The 20040-nt window shown below is 40.1% G+C and overlaps 1 protein-coding gene across 2 annotated transcripts; it reads right to left on the bottom strand.

The window, feature by feature from the left end:
* Positions 1-6065: 6065 nt before the first annotated feature.
* Positions 6066-9385, bottom strand: pou3f3b (POU class 3 homeobox 3b). Of its 2 annotated transcripts, none has more exons than XM_059328167.1 (2): positions 7486-9385; positions 6066-7149 (listed from the first exon to the last, which is right to left on the bottom strand). In XM_059328167.1, the coding sequence occupies exons 1-2, from the start codon at positions 8695-8697 to the stop codon at positions 7051-7053; spliced, it is 1311 nt and encodes a 436-aa protein (XP_059184150.1). In that variant the 5' UTR covers positions 8698-9385; the 3' UTR covers positions 6066-7050. The 2 variants fall into 2 exon arrangements, with proteins under 2 accessions (XP_059184150.1, XP_059184151.1); XM_059328168.1 differs by having other exon boundaries at positions 7495-9385.
* Between the last annotated feature and the right edge of the window lie 10655 nt (positions 9386-20040).

Here is a 20040-nt window from a genome sequence, read left to right as displayed (position 1 = left end):
TATGATACACATGTGACATGTCACGACTGCAACGCATTGTTAGCAAGTGGGGATTACTGCTTTAAACAAGTCACAATCGCTGTTTTAAACACGTTGTTAGTGTTGTAAATTTGGCCGGGAAAAACACTTGGCTGTGGTTAAGAAAAAAAACATGGTAAGACTTTCAAAACACTACTTTCAGACATAACTTTGAACAGCTGGAGACAAACACTGGTCTACAATGACCTAAAGAAATGAGAAGGGTTGCATTGGAGAAAGCTGAAAAAAGTTAAATAAAAAAGCTGTTAATCTCCTGTTAGAAAGTAAATCCATCAAGTGTGTGATGCACAAGTTGACAAGTCTGACTGGTTGCATTTTTTTCAATAGGTCTACTGTAAATAAGTAAATACACAAGGTATGATAATGGCTAATTTACATATCATAGTACCGTGAAACGGCGACAACTCTAGAGGGACATAGATATCTTTGTCAAATAAAAGATTTGGCTTTTTTCATAGAAATTTAACAGGTTTTAAAATGTATTTTTAAGATAAACCAATAGGATAATTTATAATGATCAGAAAACAGGGCTGGAAAGTTTACATTTTTGTATAGTTTGACAACACAGTAGTGACACTGTGTGGATCTAAACTTAAATTAAAATATATAAAAATATACATTAGATGTGCTATTTATTTACTTGGCTGCGAGCAGAAATTGAATTTGAACTCTAAAATTGTTTGCATTGTTTTTAAATCAAATCTCCAACACTGATGCTGCAATTATGACCATTATTTTTTTCATTTTTTCGTGTAAAGCACTTTATATTGTTCTGTTGCTAAAACGAGCAATATAAACAAACTTGCCTTTAACACTAGTAAAGATGCTCTTTTGCATGATAGCAAACTTTGAATTAATTTGTGAGGAAAATTTTCCATTCAGCACTGAATATTTTTGCACAAAGGCCTTAAAACAACACAGAGTGCTTTAAAAACATGTAAAGTGGCTTCGCACTCTTACACAATCTAAATCTTCACAATCAAGACCTCGTCTTTATTAATTAACTTTGATGAAAGCAGTTGATTCTGGTGAAGATAATAACAGCAGCGATTAAAAAAAGCACCACTGGGTGGCGCTGTAAGGTCAGGCAAGCTGCACAGGAGACATCTACTTGTGTGCGTTTCATCAAGAAGGAGAGTAAATATGTCTGCATAATAGCTGTGTTTTATTGTGGAAATTATATTTATAAAATCATTAAAGAATTACTGTTTTAATAATTATCAGAAATTCTTATAAAAGTGCATAATTAAACGGGTTTAAATGCTTTTATTTGAGTGATTCTACTATTTAAAGCTGCTTCTTTTCTGCACCTGAATGCAACAAACAAATAAACTGTTTTCTGCTTATTTATAAGAAGGCAAAGAAGAGTTTTCTGCAGCAAATAATGCCAGAATCGTCACTAAGCATGCGTGAAGTGTCCTGATATGTCCGCGTGGGCCTGTTTATTATTACTGCTGCAACTTTTTATGCTTTTTACGCCAAATCTCTCATTTCAACACGACTGAGACAAATGAGTGACCGAGATGAACCTCACACAGGCTGCTCACACAAATAAGCATGTCCCTGCTATATTCTATTTTATTCTATTTATTATTATTATTATTATTAATATTGTTGTTGTTACGTGCAGAGCGCTGCTCACTGCTGACCTGCAGGTTATTTCTCGGGCCAAAAACTTCTCCAATAAAGAACTTATTATACTCCAGAGTGTGTGTATTAAAAAGGAAAACATAAAGTGAAAATAAAATACAGTAAAGTTTAAATACACTTAAACCAAGTGAGTGTGAAAAGTGATATAAAATTGTGATATAAAGTATATAAAACCAGTATAAAGTACCATAAATAAATATTAGCCTATTGGAATATTATAGAGATATTTCGTATATATTTGGGTTTTATAGTTTAGTTATCATAAAAACACACTTATTGATATATATAACAGGTCAATGATTAAATGTCCTGAGTAGTATCTAATTATTATTATTATCGGGATTATGATGACGAAACGTCACTGAAATAATTTTCAAAAATCATCAAATTAAAAGTAGAATATTATGAGAACAGGAAATAAAATAAAAGCCTTTAGAAATAGTTTTTTTCTTATAGACTGGATGCGCAGGCGCGTTATTTTAAGGCAGAGAAGTTTATTCTCACTTTACTTTAAATATCTAACTAGAAAATGATCGATGTTTGTAAAAGAAGACTGCCAGCTATAAATGTGTAAATTAAATCCGACAAAATCACTCATGTTGTTGAATTAAAGGCGTTAAATCCGCATTTGGATGGAGGGAAGAGTGAGGGAGGACTACAGCAGCTTTATGTGCAGATGAGATGCTGGAGCACATTACCTCCTACAGACTCCATTCACCCCTCCTCTACCTATCCATCCTGCCTGCTCACAAAACCATGACCTTCACAATTTATAGAGAGGAAACCCCCGAGAGTCACGTCATATTTTAAAACGTCCTCCTCTCTTTTCTCTCATCTTCTTCTTTTTTATTCCTCTTCTGCTGCCACAAAAACCACTGGAAGAGAACTATTTACACGTAGGCCTATTGTAATCTTTTGTTTTTGTATTGTCCTCAATTTAATTGTTTTTATTTTATTCTAATGTGGAATAAAGAGAAAGATGCCCCGTAAATAGTGTTATTCTGTCCTCTGAATTTGTACTAACCTGCATAATAATAAAAATAAGAATAAGAATTAATAAGAAATCCATGGATAATTTGTCCAAAGTAAATTAAATAACTGCAAAATTAATATTAATTACATTTAAATTAAATTAAAACTTAAATTATACGAAAAACGCACATGGATGTTTATTGTTGCAGTTTATGACCTAAATAAATGTTATAATATAAAATAAAACAATTAAAAAACGTCACAAGTAAATTAAATAACTGCAAAAAAAATAAACTAAATTAAATCATAGATGAAACGAATTATAACGCCAATTGCTCAACTATTTAGGATCTAAATAAAATGTTGTTGTTATAATATTAATTATAATAAAGTGAGCCAGAGTTTTGCAGCGTAGCCACGGTGCACGATGACAACAAAAACACAAATAAGGGATGACTGAGAGAAAATAAAGCCACCATACTTACTGTAAAATAACAGTAATAATAATGATCAAAAGTCAGCAGTCACAAGCAGACAGAAGGATATTTTTTCTGAGCGTCTTTTCTGCAGCAGAGATAAATCCATGTGGACGTGGAGAGAGGAAGGCTCCCTGCGGAGAGCAGCTCACAATAATCCATATTCATGCGCTCGACACGTGGAGTAAATACAGTATGAGGGGGACCATTGTGTACATGCACATTTACATCAGGTTACATCCTACTATACATTTATTATAGTTTATATTAAAGCAAGTGTAACTGCGCCTAAAATGTGAGTGTATGATGTGGCAGAAGCGTGCATTAATTATACTTTACATCATATCTTAATAAGGCAAAAGCATCGTTTTTCATGCACTGGAAATTTTTTTGAAAGATTTTTGCTCATTTTGCTTCCATAACACGTCTTTTTCAGACCAGTGGAGATAAACCATCCTGTTTTTTTTATTTCACTACAAATTGCGTTTACAGATTTCTCCCAAATTCTCCAAAAGTTACCATAAAATACTGGCTGAATTGCATATTTAAACATTAAAATATTTGAAAAGTTGCAATGTAAAAATAAACATTTTTAAAAGAAGTTTCATGGTGATATGTATTAGTGTGTTTTAGGTTTTAGTTTGGTTTAGATGTCTAAGTAAGTCCAACTAAACACCTGTGTATATGTTTAAAAGTGAATATAAGTGTGTTGTATATTCAAACATATTTCTGAGGGTTTAGCCTTATAAATAGACACAATTATATGATATTTACAAGCATAAACAAATTCTATAGGCATGGGCCTAAAGCTGTAACCACACACCACAGTTTAAAGTGTAATAGACATGTGTTTTATTATGAGACTATTAGGTGGATGTATAAAATATTAGAGATGATTTTATTATATTTTAAGGAGCAGAGTAGTGTGACAAAGAGCTGCTTTAATTAGCGCGAGGAGCCTGTTGGGCCAGTGGCGTCCTAAATCAATAGCAGGGGAAGCAAAGTGCTGCTAGGGCCTGAACACACACACACACACACACACACACACACACACACACACACACACACACACACAGAGAGATAGGCCTGCCACACACCCATGCTGCTGCCAACATGGTTTTGAAGACCCATGAAAAAGCTAAAGCTGTGTGAGAATAGGCGGACCAAAACCCATTATGAGATTTGAAACTCTTTTTGTGTAAAATCTCTCACTAAGATTTGGGATATTTCTGCACGAGCCATGCAGGCTGCTGGCTCCTTCTTTAACGGGATCCACATGCATGCACGCGCAGGTCCGCTGCATGATGGGATTTGTTCTCGAGAAACTTAGGAACAGCAGCGAGGAACCTGAAGTGTTCTTCTCCTGCGCGTTGGCTTATTTTAGCACGTCATGCGACTTTGCATTGGATTTTCTGCAGAGGAGCACAGGAAGTGCATGCATAATGAGCCTCACTGCACATGCTTTTATTTTTAAAAGGCGTATTACTCTTTAGGCATGCGCAAAAAATATAAACAGTCCAATCCTTATAATTAATTTTATTTATGAGGCCTCACAAGCCCAAACGCCCTTGCAAACACCATCGCGGATAGGTTATAAAATCTAAACTTTTTGCACATATAGCGTGCCTCTGCTGCCACTTTTGCTAATGGAGACAAAGAAAAATGATGCCCACTTCTCTATATCATTGAATTCAGTTGCTAAGCAACTAGTATGGGAAATCATCCGCGAAATTCAAATCCTGCAGCGAGAGGACACGTTTTGTGAGTTTTGCTGAATAGGCGGGGAAGACAAGTGAAGAAAAAAAAAAGTTTGGAGGACAGGAACATTTGCTTCTTGCAGGCGTGACGAAAAAATAGTCCTAAAGTATATAATTTGAAGTTAATATAGAGGATAAAATAAACAAGCGCATTAGGAGCTCCTTTAGGGAGATTTCCCCTGCACCTGTCCCGCACCAAGCCTGTCAAAAGTCCTGAAACAACAACCCAGATATTAATCTGCACCACTCCGACATGTCAAACAGCTCTTCACCGTTTCATCCTCAGTAAACTGAAGTAAACTGGAGCCTGTGGGGCTGCAGGCTGCTCAGCTCTGGACAGACACAATCAATAAGCTCTCTGACCCAGTGCCCCGCATCCTAACACAACATGTCAGCTCACACAGAGCTGGAGCTGCTGCATGCACCTGCACCGTTTATTCTGATATTAATGTTGCATTCATACTCCTGCATGCAGCCAGCTATAAATTCAATTTTGCATAATTATTTTGCAGATAATTCACTTTTTGTTGCGCCTGGATCAGCCTATTAATTATGTGTTTATGAGTATTATGATGCAGGATCTGGACTGTAAGTTGCAACGTAAATATTACATAACACACACACATGACGCTATATACATCATACTCCACTTTTTATATAATTTCTATGAAAGATTTGCCTGTCTGCAGGCTGGGGTTAAGGCTGATACTTTTTTGCCCAAAGGCCTCAAGAGGCAGCAGATGTAAACAAACAGACGAGCCATTATTTTGAAGGCCTGCATGTGACCGCGATGTTTCATTTAAATGGTAATAACACAGTTATGGGGTGATGATAACAACGCTGGTGGACATTTATTTAAGCTCAGGTTATAACTTATGAGCCCTTAATACCGTAAATGCTGCATTAATATAAATTTATCTTTTTTATATTTAAAAAAATACATAAAAACACATTTTTTTCAGAATAAAAGGTGATTAATTTCATTTTCCCTCTACAAAGACTCTTTGTTCTGCTTTATTCTAAGGGAGGTTATTATTAGCACGCAGCTTCATCATGGGACAGAATAGTCCACCATTTTCTTCATTAGCTCCTGCATGCAGAAGGTAATTCCCCTTTCAAAATAAAAAAAAAGCACGGTAAGAATATAAATCTCAAAACACAACATGATTGCATTTCATTCTAACAAATTTATTGTGTCTCAATCAGCTCGTACGGAACCACTACTGAAATTAAATTACAATCAAATTATCACATCAAAATATACCCTTATTACCTAACAACGGTCAATGTCAGCTTATGATGATTTGTGCTCCTTTAGAAACGATAATACAAAAATTAAACAAATAAGGGCAACAACCAAAAAAATAGAAGAAATAAATGAAGGTAAAACAAGAAAAGGGAAAGCATCTTACACAAGTTCCTGGGGGGAAAATAAATTACCGTTTGGAATAATTCATATGTATTCCGAATAAAATATTAAAACAAGTCATTCTTGATGAAAAATATAAAGTAAATAAGTCAGATCAGTATCTGATCTAGTGATCTATATTGCCGGCTTTACAGAGTTTTGTTTATTAAAACCTACCAAAGAATACTGCTTAGAAAGGGCAGCAATAATAGTATATCCACAGCACCCACTCAGTCACACTTGGCAACAGATTTTTTTCTCAAATAAGTGCAGAAGTCTTTTTCAAATGTCTTATGCTCTATTTGTTGGGAAAAAAGAGGAGAAATCCACTCACGGTGTCCATTAAATAATAATAATAAAAAACCCAAAAGGTGATCTTTGAGATCAGGGGGACAGTCCTGGTCCTCTTTTCTTTCACGAGGGCCTCAGGATGACAAAAAAAAATCCCTAATCCTCCGTGTGTGTGTCAGTGAAACCATGCAGTCCACCTCAGCGAAAAACTAAAAATGCTGGAAATGACGATGGAAGCGTCGTGGATGTCACTCTTGTTCATATTGTTGCAGTTTTTCCCCTCTTGTTATTGTCATGGAGAGGAGGGAAGGCGGTTCAGTCCCATTTCTAAATATACAAAATGCCTGCTCCTTTGTTTCTTCAATCAAACACAGGATAATGAGGGGGAGATTTTTTGGAGAGGGGGGTAAGAGAAAAAAAAGAATAAAAACAATACTTGGTTTCCTCTTGGTGTGTTTTAATGCGCCAAAATTACCTGGTGGAATGAACTTGTAGTTGTCACCCTCTGGTCGCTCGCTTCACTTGCATCTTTTAAGTAATCTACTAAAAAATGCCCCTGAAAGAAAAAAGCAGAAGGAACCTTTTAGGTTAAGACATTTCAGGGCCTGGAAGAAGGTGCGTTTGTTTTCTGAGGGGGGGTTGGGAGGAAAAAGGGGTGATTTTTTTTCTCTTTCTGTTTTTTTTCTGGTGAAAAATAGATAACACATTTGCAGTCTCATTCATATTCCCTCACAATCACAGTATCAAAAAAATTTGGCTATCTTGGCGATAGTCTGTATGTTTTTTTTTTAACTCAGTTTTAATTTCATATAAAATATTCTTGTGTGCTGTTCTATGTTTCACTGAACATTCTTTTGCAGTCCATGGAGGGGGGCGGTGTTTCTGCACTCACATTGCCGACCTGAGAGTACACATCCTCCGGCGTCTGTGCCACTCCTGGGGGCGTCATCCGTTTTTCCTTCTGTCTCCTATTGCAAAACCACACTCTAACCACCTCCTTCTCCAGCTGCAAGTTGTCCGCCAGGGAGGAGATCTCCTGCGCCGAGGGTTTGGGGCATTTTAGGAAGTGGCTCTCCAAAGCCCCCTTGACGCTCACTTCGATGGATGTGCGCTTCTTTCGCTTCCTCCCCTGCGCCGCGATCTTGTCGATGCTGGTGGGGCTGCCGGTGGACGAGTCGGCCTCCTCAAGCCACTTGTTTAACAAAGGCTTGAGCTTGCACATGTTCTTGAAGCTGAGCTGCAGAGCCTCGAATCTGCAAATGGTTGTCTGAGAGAAAACGTTCCCGTACAGGGTGCCCAAAGCCAAGCCGACGTCCGCCTGCGTAAAGCCCAGTTTGATCCTCCGCTGCTTGAACTGCTTGGCGAACTGTTCCAGGTCGTCCGAGGTCGGCGTGTCGTCGTCCGAGTGCGGGTCGTGGCTGTTGACGCCTCCGTGGTGCTGGTGATGCGGATGCTGGTGGTGATGGTGGTGGTGGTGGCTGCCGTGGTCCAGATCTGGGGTGTCCCCTCTCACCAAGCCCGGGTGCACCAAGGTCTGGCTGCCCGGACTCAGCATCCCGTTCACAGTGAACCCCCCCGGCTGGGAGTAGATCAGCGACTGCTGCTGCTGCTGCCCCCCGGATATGGAGTTAATGTGCGCCGCAGTCGTGCTCCCCCAAGCCCCGGCGTGAGTCTGATGGGGAGCTAAGTGAGGCGGCCTGTGGTGCAGCGCGGTGCCCGTGTGCAGATCGTCTCTGCCGGAGCTTTTCACATCCTGCTGCTGCGGGCTGCCCGTCATCCCGACGGGACTCGACGACCAGGGTGATCCGGCTTCGGCTGCAGCCACCGCGGCTGCCGCTGCGGCCGCTGCAGCGTGCGGGAGGGATGTCACCCACTGGTGGGCATGGCTCAGCATGTGTCCCCCGTTGCTCGCTGCCATTGCGCCTTGCATAAAGTCACTCTGTACCATCTTGACTGAGGGGTCTCCCCTGTAGCCCCCAGACCCCGAGGTAACCGCAGCACTGCCCGGCTGCATGCCACCACCTCCGGAGTCAGAGTGCACGATGGAGCCGGACGATAAGATGCTATTGCTGGGCAGATAAGGATTGGAAGCCGCGGTGGCCATGCCGTCAACCCTTATGAATATGTTTGTGGATAACCCCCCTCCCTTTTTACAGTCACTTCTTTCGAGCAGGCAAATTGTATCTCATGAATTATTCAAACTTTAAAAGTATGAGTAGGTTTTTGGCAATACCATGGACGCGCGTAAAAACGCAAAAAAGCTTCAAAAAACGGTGGCAAAAAACTGAATAAAATCCGCATGTATTTACAACATGTGCATGGATATCGGCGAGTAAAAATCCAGGTTTTCAAAAGCCCTTTGAAACCATGTGCAGTCCGCTTGGAAAGTTTTGCACTGGGATGAAATTGTGAGCATTAAAATTCAAATATAGAGGAAAAAAGCGTTGTCCCATACAAACTTTTGGTGGCCGCAAAAGACAAAAAGCCTTGCAAATTCTCCACAATGTACAAAGTCCCAGTTTATGTCCCCTTTGGATGTGAAAAACATTAGCAGAGTGTCCTTGGTTCTTTTGTAATTCAGTCGCAGAGATTTCTCCCTCGCTTTATTCTTTTCTCTCTCTTCTTTTATAGCACTGTAGAGCCTATCTCTTTGTTCTGTTTTGATGTATATAAACCTGCCAAACCGCAAACTCCCGATGAAGTACAATCCAGTATAACAGTGTACGGCGCTGCTTGCGAGCCTCTTCTCTCATTCGCTTGTTCTCTCTCTCCACCTCTCTCTCTATATCGCTCTCTCGCTCTCTCTCCCCCTGACAGGCTCGTGTAGTCCCGCCCCTCTCCGAGCCTGACGACGCACGGATGTTTACCCCGTGCGTCCCCGCTCATTGGTTACCCGGGGTGTGATTGGCAGCTCTCGCCAGCCTTGCTCCGGGCGCACGAGCCCTCCTTCCGGCTGTTCCAATTGGCTGATTTTTAATTGCAGTCCAAACAAAACGGGGAACACAACTTGGTAGTAAATAGTACTGAGGTATTAGTACACAAACAGGGGTGAAGGGGGAATAAAAAAGGTCGATAAACTGTGACCTCCATCATGATAGCCTCAGAAAACCTTCAAAATACACTTTGCCTATATTTTATATAGAAATACACCTGATTGAGAGCTTGTATTTTAATATAAATGCATGTTTTTATTTTATTTTTGGGGCTTAAATAGAATAAATACTCCCATTTAAGTATTTTATCTTGTGTAGTTCTTGTTCCAGGACTAATGCAAGGCGCACTATAAGATATATTGGTAACAATTATAATTATGTGGCAGCCTGACCTGATTGTGTAATAGAATAAAGCATCCATACTGCCACAGTCAGGGGGTTTAATCCCTCTGGGCTACTCGTGAAAAATATAGGAAACAGTCGGAATAAAATAAGAATAAAAAGTGCCCTAAATGGCACATGATTTATCTTGTTATATTACATGCAGATGAGGTGTTTAGCATTTTATAACTGTTTTTAGCTGCTCAGGTTAATTGTTCATGAGCATATTAAAAAGGCTCATGGTGACACTGCACCCTAAAACACAACCCAGAGAGGAAGTGCGTGTCATGCTTTGAGTGCAAAGAGGTATTGCTTTGCAGGCGGCTCCTCAGGAGTTAAACGCACAAAGGTTGCGGGGATGCTTCCATGCGGAAACGCCGCGCACAGGCAACCTCACTGAAGCACAGTGAAAGAGAAAGTGGCAACCAAAACAAGGGCAAATTGAGCAGTCCTCTGGGGGGGCTTGTGCGTGCAGGGTGCAGGGTGGCGGGGCTGGAAACGTGTGCGTAAGAAGAAGAAGAAAATCTAGAGATATAGCGTTTAAAATGCGCACAAGATGACCACATAACCCCGCAGATGAATGGGGCCTTTGTTTGCGCGCCCATGGGTGGTAATAAGTGCCAGATACAGAGCTCCAACTGCACCCATTGGTTGAGTTGAGGGTGTCTGCAGCCTGTTGAGTCCACCTGACCAAAGCGAGGCCTGTGGCAGGTGATTCTGTGACAGGATTAACTGCAGGTTAGAGCTACATGTCATGCGTAACCCCAACACTCCTCCTAAGCTCCCCAAATCAAAGATGACGCAAAGATTTTATTGCAAAAGGGATTTAAGGGCAAATATAAGGCAGATTGTGCACAGGCTGCCATGCCAGTGCCCCCCCTCCCTCCTTCTTCTTCTCATCCCAGTAGATTTAATTTGGACTGGGCTCAAAACCGAGGGAGCCTCGTGGATTTGTTTACATTGAATAGGCAGGCTAGGGGCCAGAACCATGGGGCCCTCTATTCATTAATATACAGTGAGGATTTCTGTCTAAATTACTGCTGTTCAATCCACACTGCACGCTTTGAAAGGGCGTCTCAGGCGGCCAGCAGAAACGTGACACCAAGGGTATGCAGAGAAGAAGACTCCTAACCCCTCAAAATGAAAATAATATATGTTATATAGAGAAGAAGAGTCAAGAGGCGTTTCAGAAATGCTCCCCGAAAATCACCGCGCGGCGATAAAGAAAAAAAAAACAACTCTCTGATATATGATGTGTTTATTATTTATTTGCTTATTATAAAAGGTCCCCAAGTTCCCTGCTGGGGGAGTTCATTTATTTTGTATGCAAAAAGAAAAAAAAAGAAAGAAAGGGGGGAGAGGAAAAAAAATCATCCCCAAGTATAACAAGAGACGAACAGTTAGTGCTGATTTTCATTTGCATAAATTTTCATATATTTTAGTGAAAATAATAGCGGGAGCCGAGGAGTGCTCCTGCTCAGTTGAGGCAGAGGAAAGAAAATCTTAGGGAGCACCGAGTCGTAGGAAAGGGAGATAACCATTTACAGGCTGCATATGAACAATGTGAAGCTATTTCCCTTTTCTTGGACACATGGTAAGTAAACAATTATCTATGCGGATTTCTTTTTACGCATGAGGAATGTTGGAGTTTATCGCGCATTGCTGCACTGTGCCTGCGCCCTTATAGACTCCTCTAAATGATATTTCAGCCTACTTCTAGCGCCGATTTCTACTCTCTTATATTTAAAAGCGAACTGCAAATGTCCTTTTTTCCGCTTTTGCTGTGAATGCGTAAAAATCAATACGCTGTTTGCTTTTGCGCCCCAGCCCTTTTTTTTTGTTGCTTTTATATAAATAGCGGGCAGATGGATAAGCTGTGCTGTTTTGTAGTGAATGTCCACCGGAGAAAAGTGCAATCAATCACATTTTAAGCAGCGCGAGAGAGAGAGAGTGAGAGAGGGAGTGAGAGAGAGAGAGACCCCTTGGTTGAATCCTCCAGAGGGATCGCGTAGGCAAGTGTAATATGAAATCGTTTAATATAAATCGATCTCGCCGCTGTAAAGTTTGTTTAAAGTTTATACTCGATCCTAAACTGCACCCATCACACCACACAAAGCTTATAAATAGCCCAGTGTTAACGGATTCTGACCGTTTGTTCTTTATTTTGCAGTTTTTTGCTTTAGGAGCAAGGAAATGTCACGAAAACTCAAGCTAAAAAGACAGATTTTTTAAAAGAAGCGATTATATAGAGGAAGTCTTGGTCACATGCGAGTATTTAATGGCATGCAATAATCATTTCAGTATCTGTCACAGCTTTCGGCTACATTTTCAAAGTCCATCACTCAGGATCTAGCACACATTAACCCGAATTTGTGAAGAAGAAGAAGTCGGTGTTCTTTGCAGAGGGTTATTTTTTTTTCTCACGGGTTAACTCCCTTTTCCTTCATTGATGGGGAGTGCATTTCTGAGCCCAGCACTTGGTCGCCATGGTGAGCCCAATAAAAGGGGGAAACACTAGTCGCATTAAGCTGTATGTTTGTGCACTGGAGTCGAGATGAAAAGAGGCTCGGTGTCCCGGGCCAGTAGCATCAGTGCTGCTGGGCTGTAACGCGTTACAGTAACGAAATTACTCCATCTGCAGCACCTAAAAGCAACAGTTCGTTAATCTGCTTTATTGCATGTCTTAAATTGTAGGTTGAATTATGCAAAAACGATGATTATGTCAGTGGGAATGGAAAATATAAAAATCTCGTGTTAATAATTTAGGTTTTATTGAGGCAACCAAGTTATCGCGATGTTTAGATCAAAAGCAATCATTTTACGCTGCGTAACAGAACTTTCCACATACCCGCAATTTATTATGGGATCTGAGTCACAAGTCATCCAGCATGGGTCTCCAGCACACTGCTGCTGCTGCTGCTGCTTGAGTCAGGGTAGAGGTGAAATAGATTTTTTTTGGTTGATCATAAATAAGGAAATAATCATAACTACCGCCAGGTGTCGCACTTATTCATGATGCAAATATGTATAGCTTACACTGCAAAAAATGTACATTTTATGTCGAATGCATGAACATTATTAACGTTTTTAAAAATATTTTTTATTTATGTGACTAAATTGTATGCGGTACGCTGATTCCACTTGCTTCTAGTGCAGATCTTAATATGTATTTATTGTTTACATGGTAATTTTACTTTCAAGTAAAATCTCTAGAATAATATAAGAATATTTTTTAACAGTTTCTTTGCACTTTGCGCATTTTTTACAATTTAAAAGTGACATTTTATGACTGAACTACTAAGATTATTATATATATCTTTTTTTTTTTTTTTACAGTGTGTAATGTTTATAATTTTACGGCCCTCGTTTTAAGAACAGACATGAATTGATGGTTGGATGGCACGATTGGCAATTAAGATATCAGTGTGCTGGAGGAGGAAAATGACTGAGCGGGTCAGTGTAGAAAACAATGTCACACACACACACACACACACACACACACACACACACACAGCGTGTTATTAATAAATAATGATATGCTGCATCTTGATAATTCTTGGGCCAAAAACAGCAGATAAAACGAGGGCTCAGACTATATTCTGGTTCATCCCTCAATCCCAGAGGCAATTAAATCACCTTAATTTAATTATCCAAATTTTAAAGATACCCCACCCAATTTTAGTGAAGGCTACACCCGCACATGCACTGTTATTTAGCACATATTTGTGCGCCATCAGCATGAGGAGTTGCATGCTGCTGCTTGTATTGATCAGTGCAGGCCTGTGACAAGCAGCCTATCAGTGACAGCCCTAGTTGATATGCAAATAGTCTGTGATTAGAAAGGCCCTGCACGCTGTTTTAAGCCAGTCGCCATCTGCAGTAGCCTATAAGCCATAAGTGTGAGGCAGCAGGTCTGTGTGGAAACGTATGACTGCCCGGCGACTTTAAGAATTAATAGCAAACGAGGGCTGGGCACGACTCATGAATCATCCCGGGAATTAGTGCATTGCAATTTCTCCGCATGCATGACCGGCCATTTAGTGTTTGCACCATTCTGCGTTATTCTTCATCATCGTCATCAGCAGCAGCAGCAGCAACAAAGCATCAAAGCAGCTCTGTGCGTTATTACTCTGCATTATGCACCCATTCTGTCATGCTGCACAATGACGAGGACATTTATTTATTTATCCCTGCAGGAAACAGATTGTCTAATTCATCAAGATGCTTTCATGAACTTGCAATCCGAAATTTAAAAATTTAATTAAACATTTAAATGGGAATATAATGAGCTCCAGTGTGGGGTAAAAACGTCCACTTGAGGATGACCACAAGACAAAAACCAAAATCAATTTACCCACAACATTAATTCTCCCTCATAAAACATCCTCACAGTCTCATCACTCTGATTCTGCAGGAATTTATGACACCTGACATGCAGATTTATGTCAGTCCTGGAAAGGTGGGTAAACCCCGCGTGCAGCTTCCCCTGGTTACAATATTCAGATTAAATTGATGCAATTCCTGCCGTTTTAATTATGGCCTATTTAAGTTGCCTATGGGCTACATAATTTATTTTCTTCCCCTTGGTCCAGTCACTAATCCGAAACGACATACGTTGAGTGTGTCTCACGTCAGGCCAAACGTTGATTTAAAGCCGAATCCAACTTGGAGCACTTAAATGATAATGTAGCTACTATACCGTTAATTAAATGGGCTACACTGAATATCAGTGTAAGCATTAAACATGCCTTCAATTTCAGACATGAATGGGATTTTTTTCTTAACCCATTCACACGAGACTGAGGCTCTTTATTAATATTCTATTAATAAAAGGCCAATATAGAGTTATATACACCTCTTATTCCACTACGTGTGCTTAGTAATTGCCCTGCATTAGCTGTGCAGCGTCTGGGAGCATAAATGGGCTGACATGCAGGTAAAGATGATATGTTTAGTGTTATCACAGAGCTGCTCATTTCACCAGGAGTCATGTATCAGCACAGCTGGTATTGATTAGGGTTTGGAAATCAATATGGATGTCATCATTTGGCCTGAAATAGGGTTAAAAATGCAGTTTAAAGCAGACGATGGTGTTTGGGTTGGCAAATTTCTTTTTAGTTGTGTTTTGGTATTAAATTAAGTGATTAAAATCTGACAATAAAATTAAAAGTTTTTGCATAAGAAAGAGTTTCAATTAGGCGGAATTAATTAAATTTTTATTTTGGGGTGCTAAAATAATGAGCAACAGATTATAATGAGTCACATTATGGCGTTAGAAATAAATTTGAGGCGGGAATTAATTTGAGAATACAGGTCCAAAAGTTGCAGTTTTATGTGTGTTTTTTTTTTCATTTAAAAAAAGAAAAAGAAAGGGAGGAAAAGTATGGTCTGATCCAAATGCAGGTGCACATACACACACACACACACACACACACACACATAAAAAAAGCCACTAGTGCTGCTTGTGAGGAGGTGAGTGACGGGGGACAGATCGGCAAAGATAAGATGAAGTGCAGCTTTCTGAGTCAGAGGCGGAGGAGAGAGAGAGAGAAGAGGTGTGTGTGTGTGTGTGTGTGTGTGTGTGTGTGTGTGTGTTTGGGGTGAAGAAGGAGGGGGGTGCTTTGTCTGTCAGTCTTTAGCTTCACCCCACCCCCACCCTCGTCCCTACACCCAATGGGTGCAGGTTGCCTCATAACCCCAGCCACAACCCTCCTTCTTCTCCTCTCTCTGTGTAACTCCCACATACATACAGATGTAAAACACATCAGCATGGACACACATGCTTAAACACCCCCACCTCCAGCAGCAGCAGCAGCAGCATCAAAACAAACCACAGTGTTATTGTGTATGCAAATCAGCAGACGGACACGCTGGTATTTTTTCTATTCTATTAGACTGTATTACACATGCTAATCAAGAATGATATTGTGTTATTAAGCTGAGTAATTAATAAATAAACTAAATCCGCTGGAAATCAAATCTATAGAAGTCTGCAGCAGCCTGGTTTGTCGCCACTGTGCATGTCTCTCCATAGTCCCTGCTTTTTGTTTTTGTTTGTTAAACAGTGGCGTTCCCTGAGGATACAGAGGGGGGGTTTGTGGCACCTCCCTGCCCAGGATTACATTAATCAAAGTATTTATTTCCCTCGGGGAACCAGGCGCAAATCACTCCAAATCCCAGTAAAATTGGATAACAGAAGAACGGGCGCATCTAGGGTAACCCTCTCTCGTGCTTTTTTTGCTCATTTCACCAACTTAATGGATCTAGTTCTATCTAACTTTGTGGAGCAGTGTGTGTGGAACAGCGGGGAGGGCGGGGGGGTCTGCAAAGCTAGAGGTATTGAGGCCTTTGAGAAGACAAACAACATAATTGGATGGAAGCAGGCGCTCAGGTAGAGAAAAAACAACACTAACCACATCCCCAATAGGAGTGACTCGGGATATAGAGCTGTACAAATAACAGCCATTCTCTGATTCCCTGTCGAGGCTACAGGCACGTCTGGGTCCGAGCCAGCAGCAGGAAAAACTAGCCCCCCGTCTGTAATAGATGCGTCAACCCTCTCTCTCTCTCTCCGCTAAGTCTGGTCAATCCATCGCAAACCCCACAAAGTCGTAAAAACAACAAAAAATTCCTGATACCGTCTTTGCACTATTTGCTAAGTAATTACGTGTGATGTTTGGGCTAATAAATCAGCAAATGTTTACAGCCAAGCCAGCCGCCCCTGATAAGGCAATAAATACAGCACCCAATATGCTGCCTATTACAGGTAATGCAAATAAAATAATAGGGCTGTAATTTTTCCTTATGTGTTGCTGTGTCGACAGCGTCGGTTTTGATATTCATGAGGGAAATGGGGAGGAAATGTCGTCTGTAGGTGTTTACGCGCGCCACATTGTAGCTCGAATTCAACTCTGTCGCCTTTGTCCCAATCAGGAATAAATGATGGGCTCATTGGAGGCAACCCTGCCACCCTGAAACACACACACACAGGCTCTTAAATGCATGCAAACACAGTAAGACACATGCTTGCACACATACTGCTGCTGCTGCCATGTATGTAGCTGGAGTCCCCGGCGGGGGCCTGACTCAGAGCCAGGCCTCTCAGGGTAAAGGCAGCCTGCCTGCATGGTGTGCATACATGGACTTTGTGTGCACAAGTGTGTTACGTGGCGGAATATTCCACTTGTAGAGTGCAAAAAGCTGCACAGTTGGTTTCTATAGCATCTAGTGTATGCGTGAGTGTGTACACAGTATCCATACTTCTGTATACAAAGCTGCCAAGTTTACCCAGCCACTGTGTGTGTGAGTGTGTGTGTGTGTGTGTGTGTGTGTGTGTACAGTATACATGCATAGAGGTGCAGGTGTGATACAAAGACAGACAGCGTGAACTGTTCACCATCACATACTGTCTGATGATCCATGATGCTTCGCAAATGAGCAGAAAATCTACAACTCTAATGGGACCAGTGCAGGTTGAGTGGAGGGGGAAAGTAAAGGAGGTGCGATAAACTCCAAAATCTGAAGGTTGAAATAACAAAGTGTTATTGTGCAAACACAGGCTTAATATTAGCACATACATTTTTTGTTATACAGTGCTGTGCAAAAGTTGTGAAAAAATGCTGTAAAATAAGAATGCTTTCAAAAATAGAAATGTTAATAGTTTATTTTTTGCAAAAGTGAGTGAATAGAAGAAAAACTTTTGCACAGTACTGTACCTTTAAAATATTGATACGTTTTTAAGGGAGGTATGCCTTTGCAAGCATCCATTGACTTCCACTCATTTCTATATGATATGAAATGTTAGGTTATAAATTATGACTGCAAAAAGTATAACTTTGTTTTATTATTTAAATTGTTATATAATGCTGTGCAAAAGTTTTAGGCAGGTGTGACCAATTAACAAAATGCAAAGTCAGTGAACAGAAGTGCCTAGAAGATCAGAAGTGATCTTCTAGGCATTTTTCCACACCTGCCTAAGACTTTTTTTTACAGCTCTGTACCTTAAAATGATCGATACATTTTCATGCATCCATTTACTTCCATTCATTTCTATGTGATATAAAATGCTAGTTTGTAAATTATTGCTGCAAAAAGTCTAACTTTGTTTTACTAATGGCCATTTAAAAAAAGCATGCTGTAGAGTTTGACAAATTTGAATATTATTTTTCAAAGGGCAGCCATTTATTTTTATTGATTTCCCAACTTGCTGTATAAGCAGCCTCTAAATACTTTAAGTTACATAAATGTTATGCGGTAAAACAGGCTTGTCATACCAGTCTGCATCACTGATGAAAAATGTACGCAGTCAGGATGTTCACTGTGTACGAATAACCAACTTAAAGAACTATTAAAAGTCTGCTGAACGATTTTAATACTGCACAGAAATGAATGGAAACCAATGGCAGTCAGGGAATGCATCCAGAATTGCACAATAGTTTGTTTCCAAAGTGTGCTAATTGACTTTCACATTACACAGAAATGATTGGAAGCCAATAGCTGCTTACAAGAGTTGGAAAAATAAATCCAAAACTCAAACTGTGCTGTCTGGCAGCGTAATGCTGCCACTCCAGAAAAAAAGAAAAGTAGCAGAAGTGTAAACAGTATCATGTTATGCTGTGAAAAGTTGATCTTAAAATGTTTTTTTACATTATAACAACATATGTTCAAATCATTACGACATACATACTTGTTACATTATTATCTAAAACTTGTCTTTGTTATTTATTTTAGTGTGAAAGAAGATAAATAGTATTTTTTATTAGAAAAGTTTTTAGTTATGACGTGATCACTTATTGTTAAAGCATTTTTTTTATTATACATATAGTATAAATAATAACTAGTACTGTTATAACAAAGGCTATCATTTTGGACCATCATAACTTGGTAAAATGTTAAATGTTATAACAAGATAAATTGTATATTGTTTGAACTAGAAAGTTTCTTTTTGTAATATTTTCAGTTTGTATGTTGTAAAGATGTAAAAATATCTCGTCATAACATTAAAATAAATTGTTATAAGACAAACTTTTAACATTATAACATGATACTGATGATACTTTTCTTTTTCTGGCGTGGCAGCAACGAGCTTCTGTCGTGCAGAATGAAAAACTGCTTGGAGAAATCTAAAACATACATGAATTTGTATAAAGAAGCTTAAAACTTGTGAATATATGGTCCATTTTAAGCCTCCACAGGGCCCCGGTTTGTCCCCAGGCCACACTTTAAGACCCCTGAATAAGGCAATGGAGGCTTTGCATGTATAATATTGTTCTGCCTGTCTATCACACACACACACACACACATACACACACACGGAATAAACATGTATGACTGGCTGCAAGCTCGCTGCAGCTCCAAGGCGTCTATAATAATGATCAGTGGCTCCTAACTTGAGAACGGGGCGGTGCTGTTGGGGTCTGCGACTGTTGTTGATGATATGCGGCCGCGGGTGACATGTGCTATTCATACGTGAGCTTGTGTGGTCACGTTCAGCAGGCGGGAAGTCTTGATTCATGCGGGCATTATGCACGCCGGACGCTTATGGCACCTCTCCCTGTTGCCGTGCAGTCAGGCCCATTTGTTTGGAAATGGGTTTACATACATCTTCTTCCAAATGACTCCCTCTCTTCCCTTCTCTGAGCTCACAGCTCCTCCACACACATTCAGACCGGGTAAACTACAAACATGCAGCTAAATCAACTGCAACAGAGGGCATTTAGGTGGTGTTATTCACCCTCTGTCGGCCATGTTGGAGGTATTAAGCAGAGCAGCTGTGGTTATGAACGACCCGTATGCTTCTACATGTTGGATTCAATGATCTTGGGTCATTTTTTTTGGTTTTAATCCAATACAATTAGCTTTTCAAGCTCAATAACCATCACAATTTGGGCACCTTTGGATTGGCTTCCAGTTGATTTTAATGCATTGGTCCAGACTTAAAGGCCCTGAAAACCTATTTTCCCCAACCAGCTTCCAACCAGCTATCAGCAGTACTACCCCACATAAATATACGTTTTTGCTAAATGTAAATACGTTTTTGTAATTTCTGTATTTGTGTTTTTTGTTGGTTTGAAGTTGGTGAGGCTTGATTTGGAAAATGTGATGTTTCTGCACACCAATCAGGATTTTAGCTG

This window comes from Centropristis striata, chromosome 24 (assembly GCF_030273125.1).
Source record: "Centropristis striata isolate RG_2023a ecotype Rhode Island chromosome 24, C.striata_1.0, whole genome shotgun sequence".
Lineage (NCBI taxonomy): Eukaryota > Metazoa > Chordata > Actinopteri > Perciformes > Serranidae > Centropristis > Centropristis striata.
The sequence above is the reverse complement of the archived record's forward strand: the minus strand, read 5'-3'. Positions and strand labels throughout refer to the sequence as shown.

What these genes read in the sequence shown, in the direction of transcription:
- pou3f3b (XM_059328167.1), bottom strand. Translation starts at nt 8,697, where the DNA reads ATGGCCACCGCGGCTTCCAATCCTTATCTGCCCAGCAATAGCATCTTA. An exon ending in TGTACTCTCAGGTCGGCAAT is followed by an intron (nt 7,150 to 7,485) that starts GTGAGTGCAGAA and finishes TTTTTCTTTCAG; the next exon opens with GGGCATTTTTTAGTAGATTA.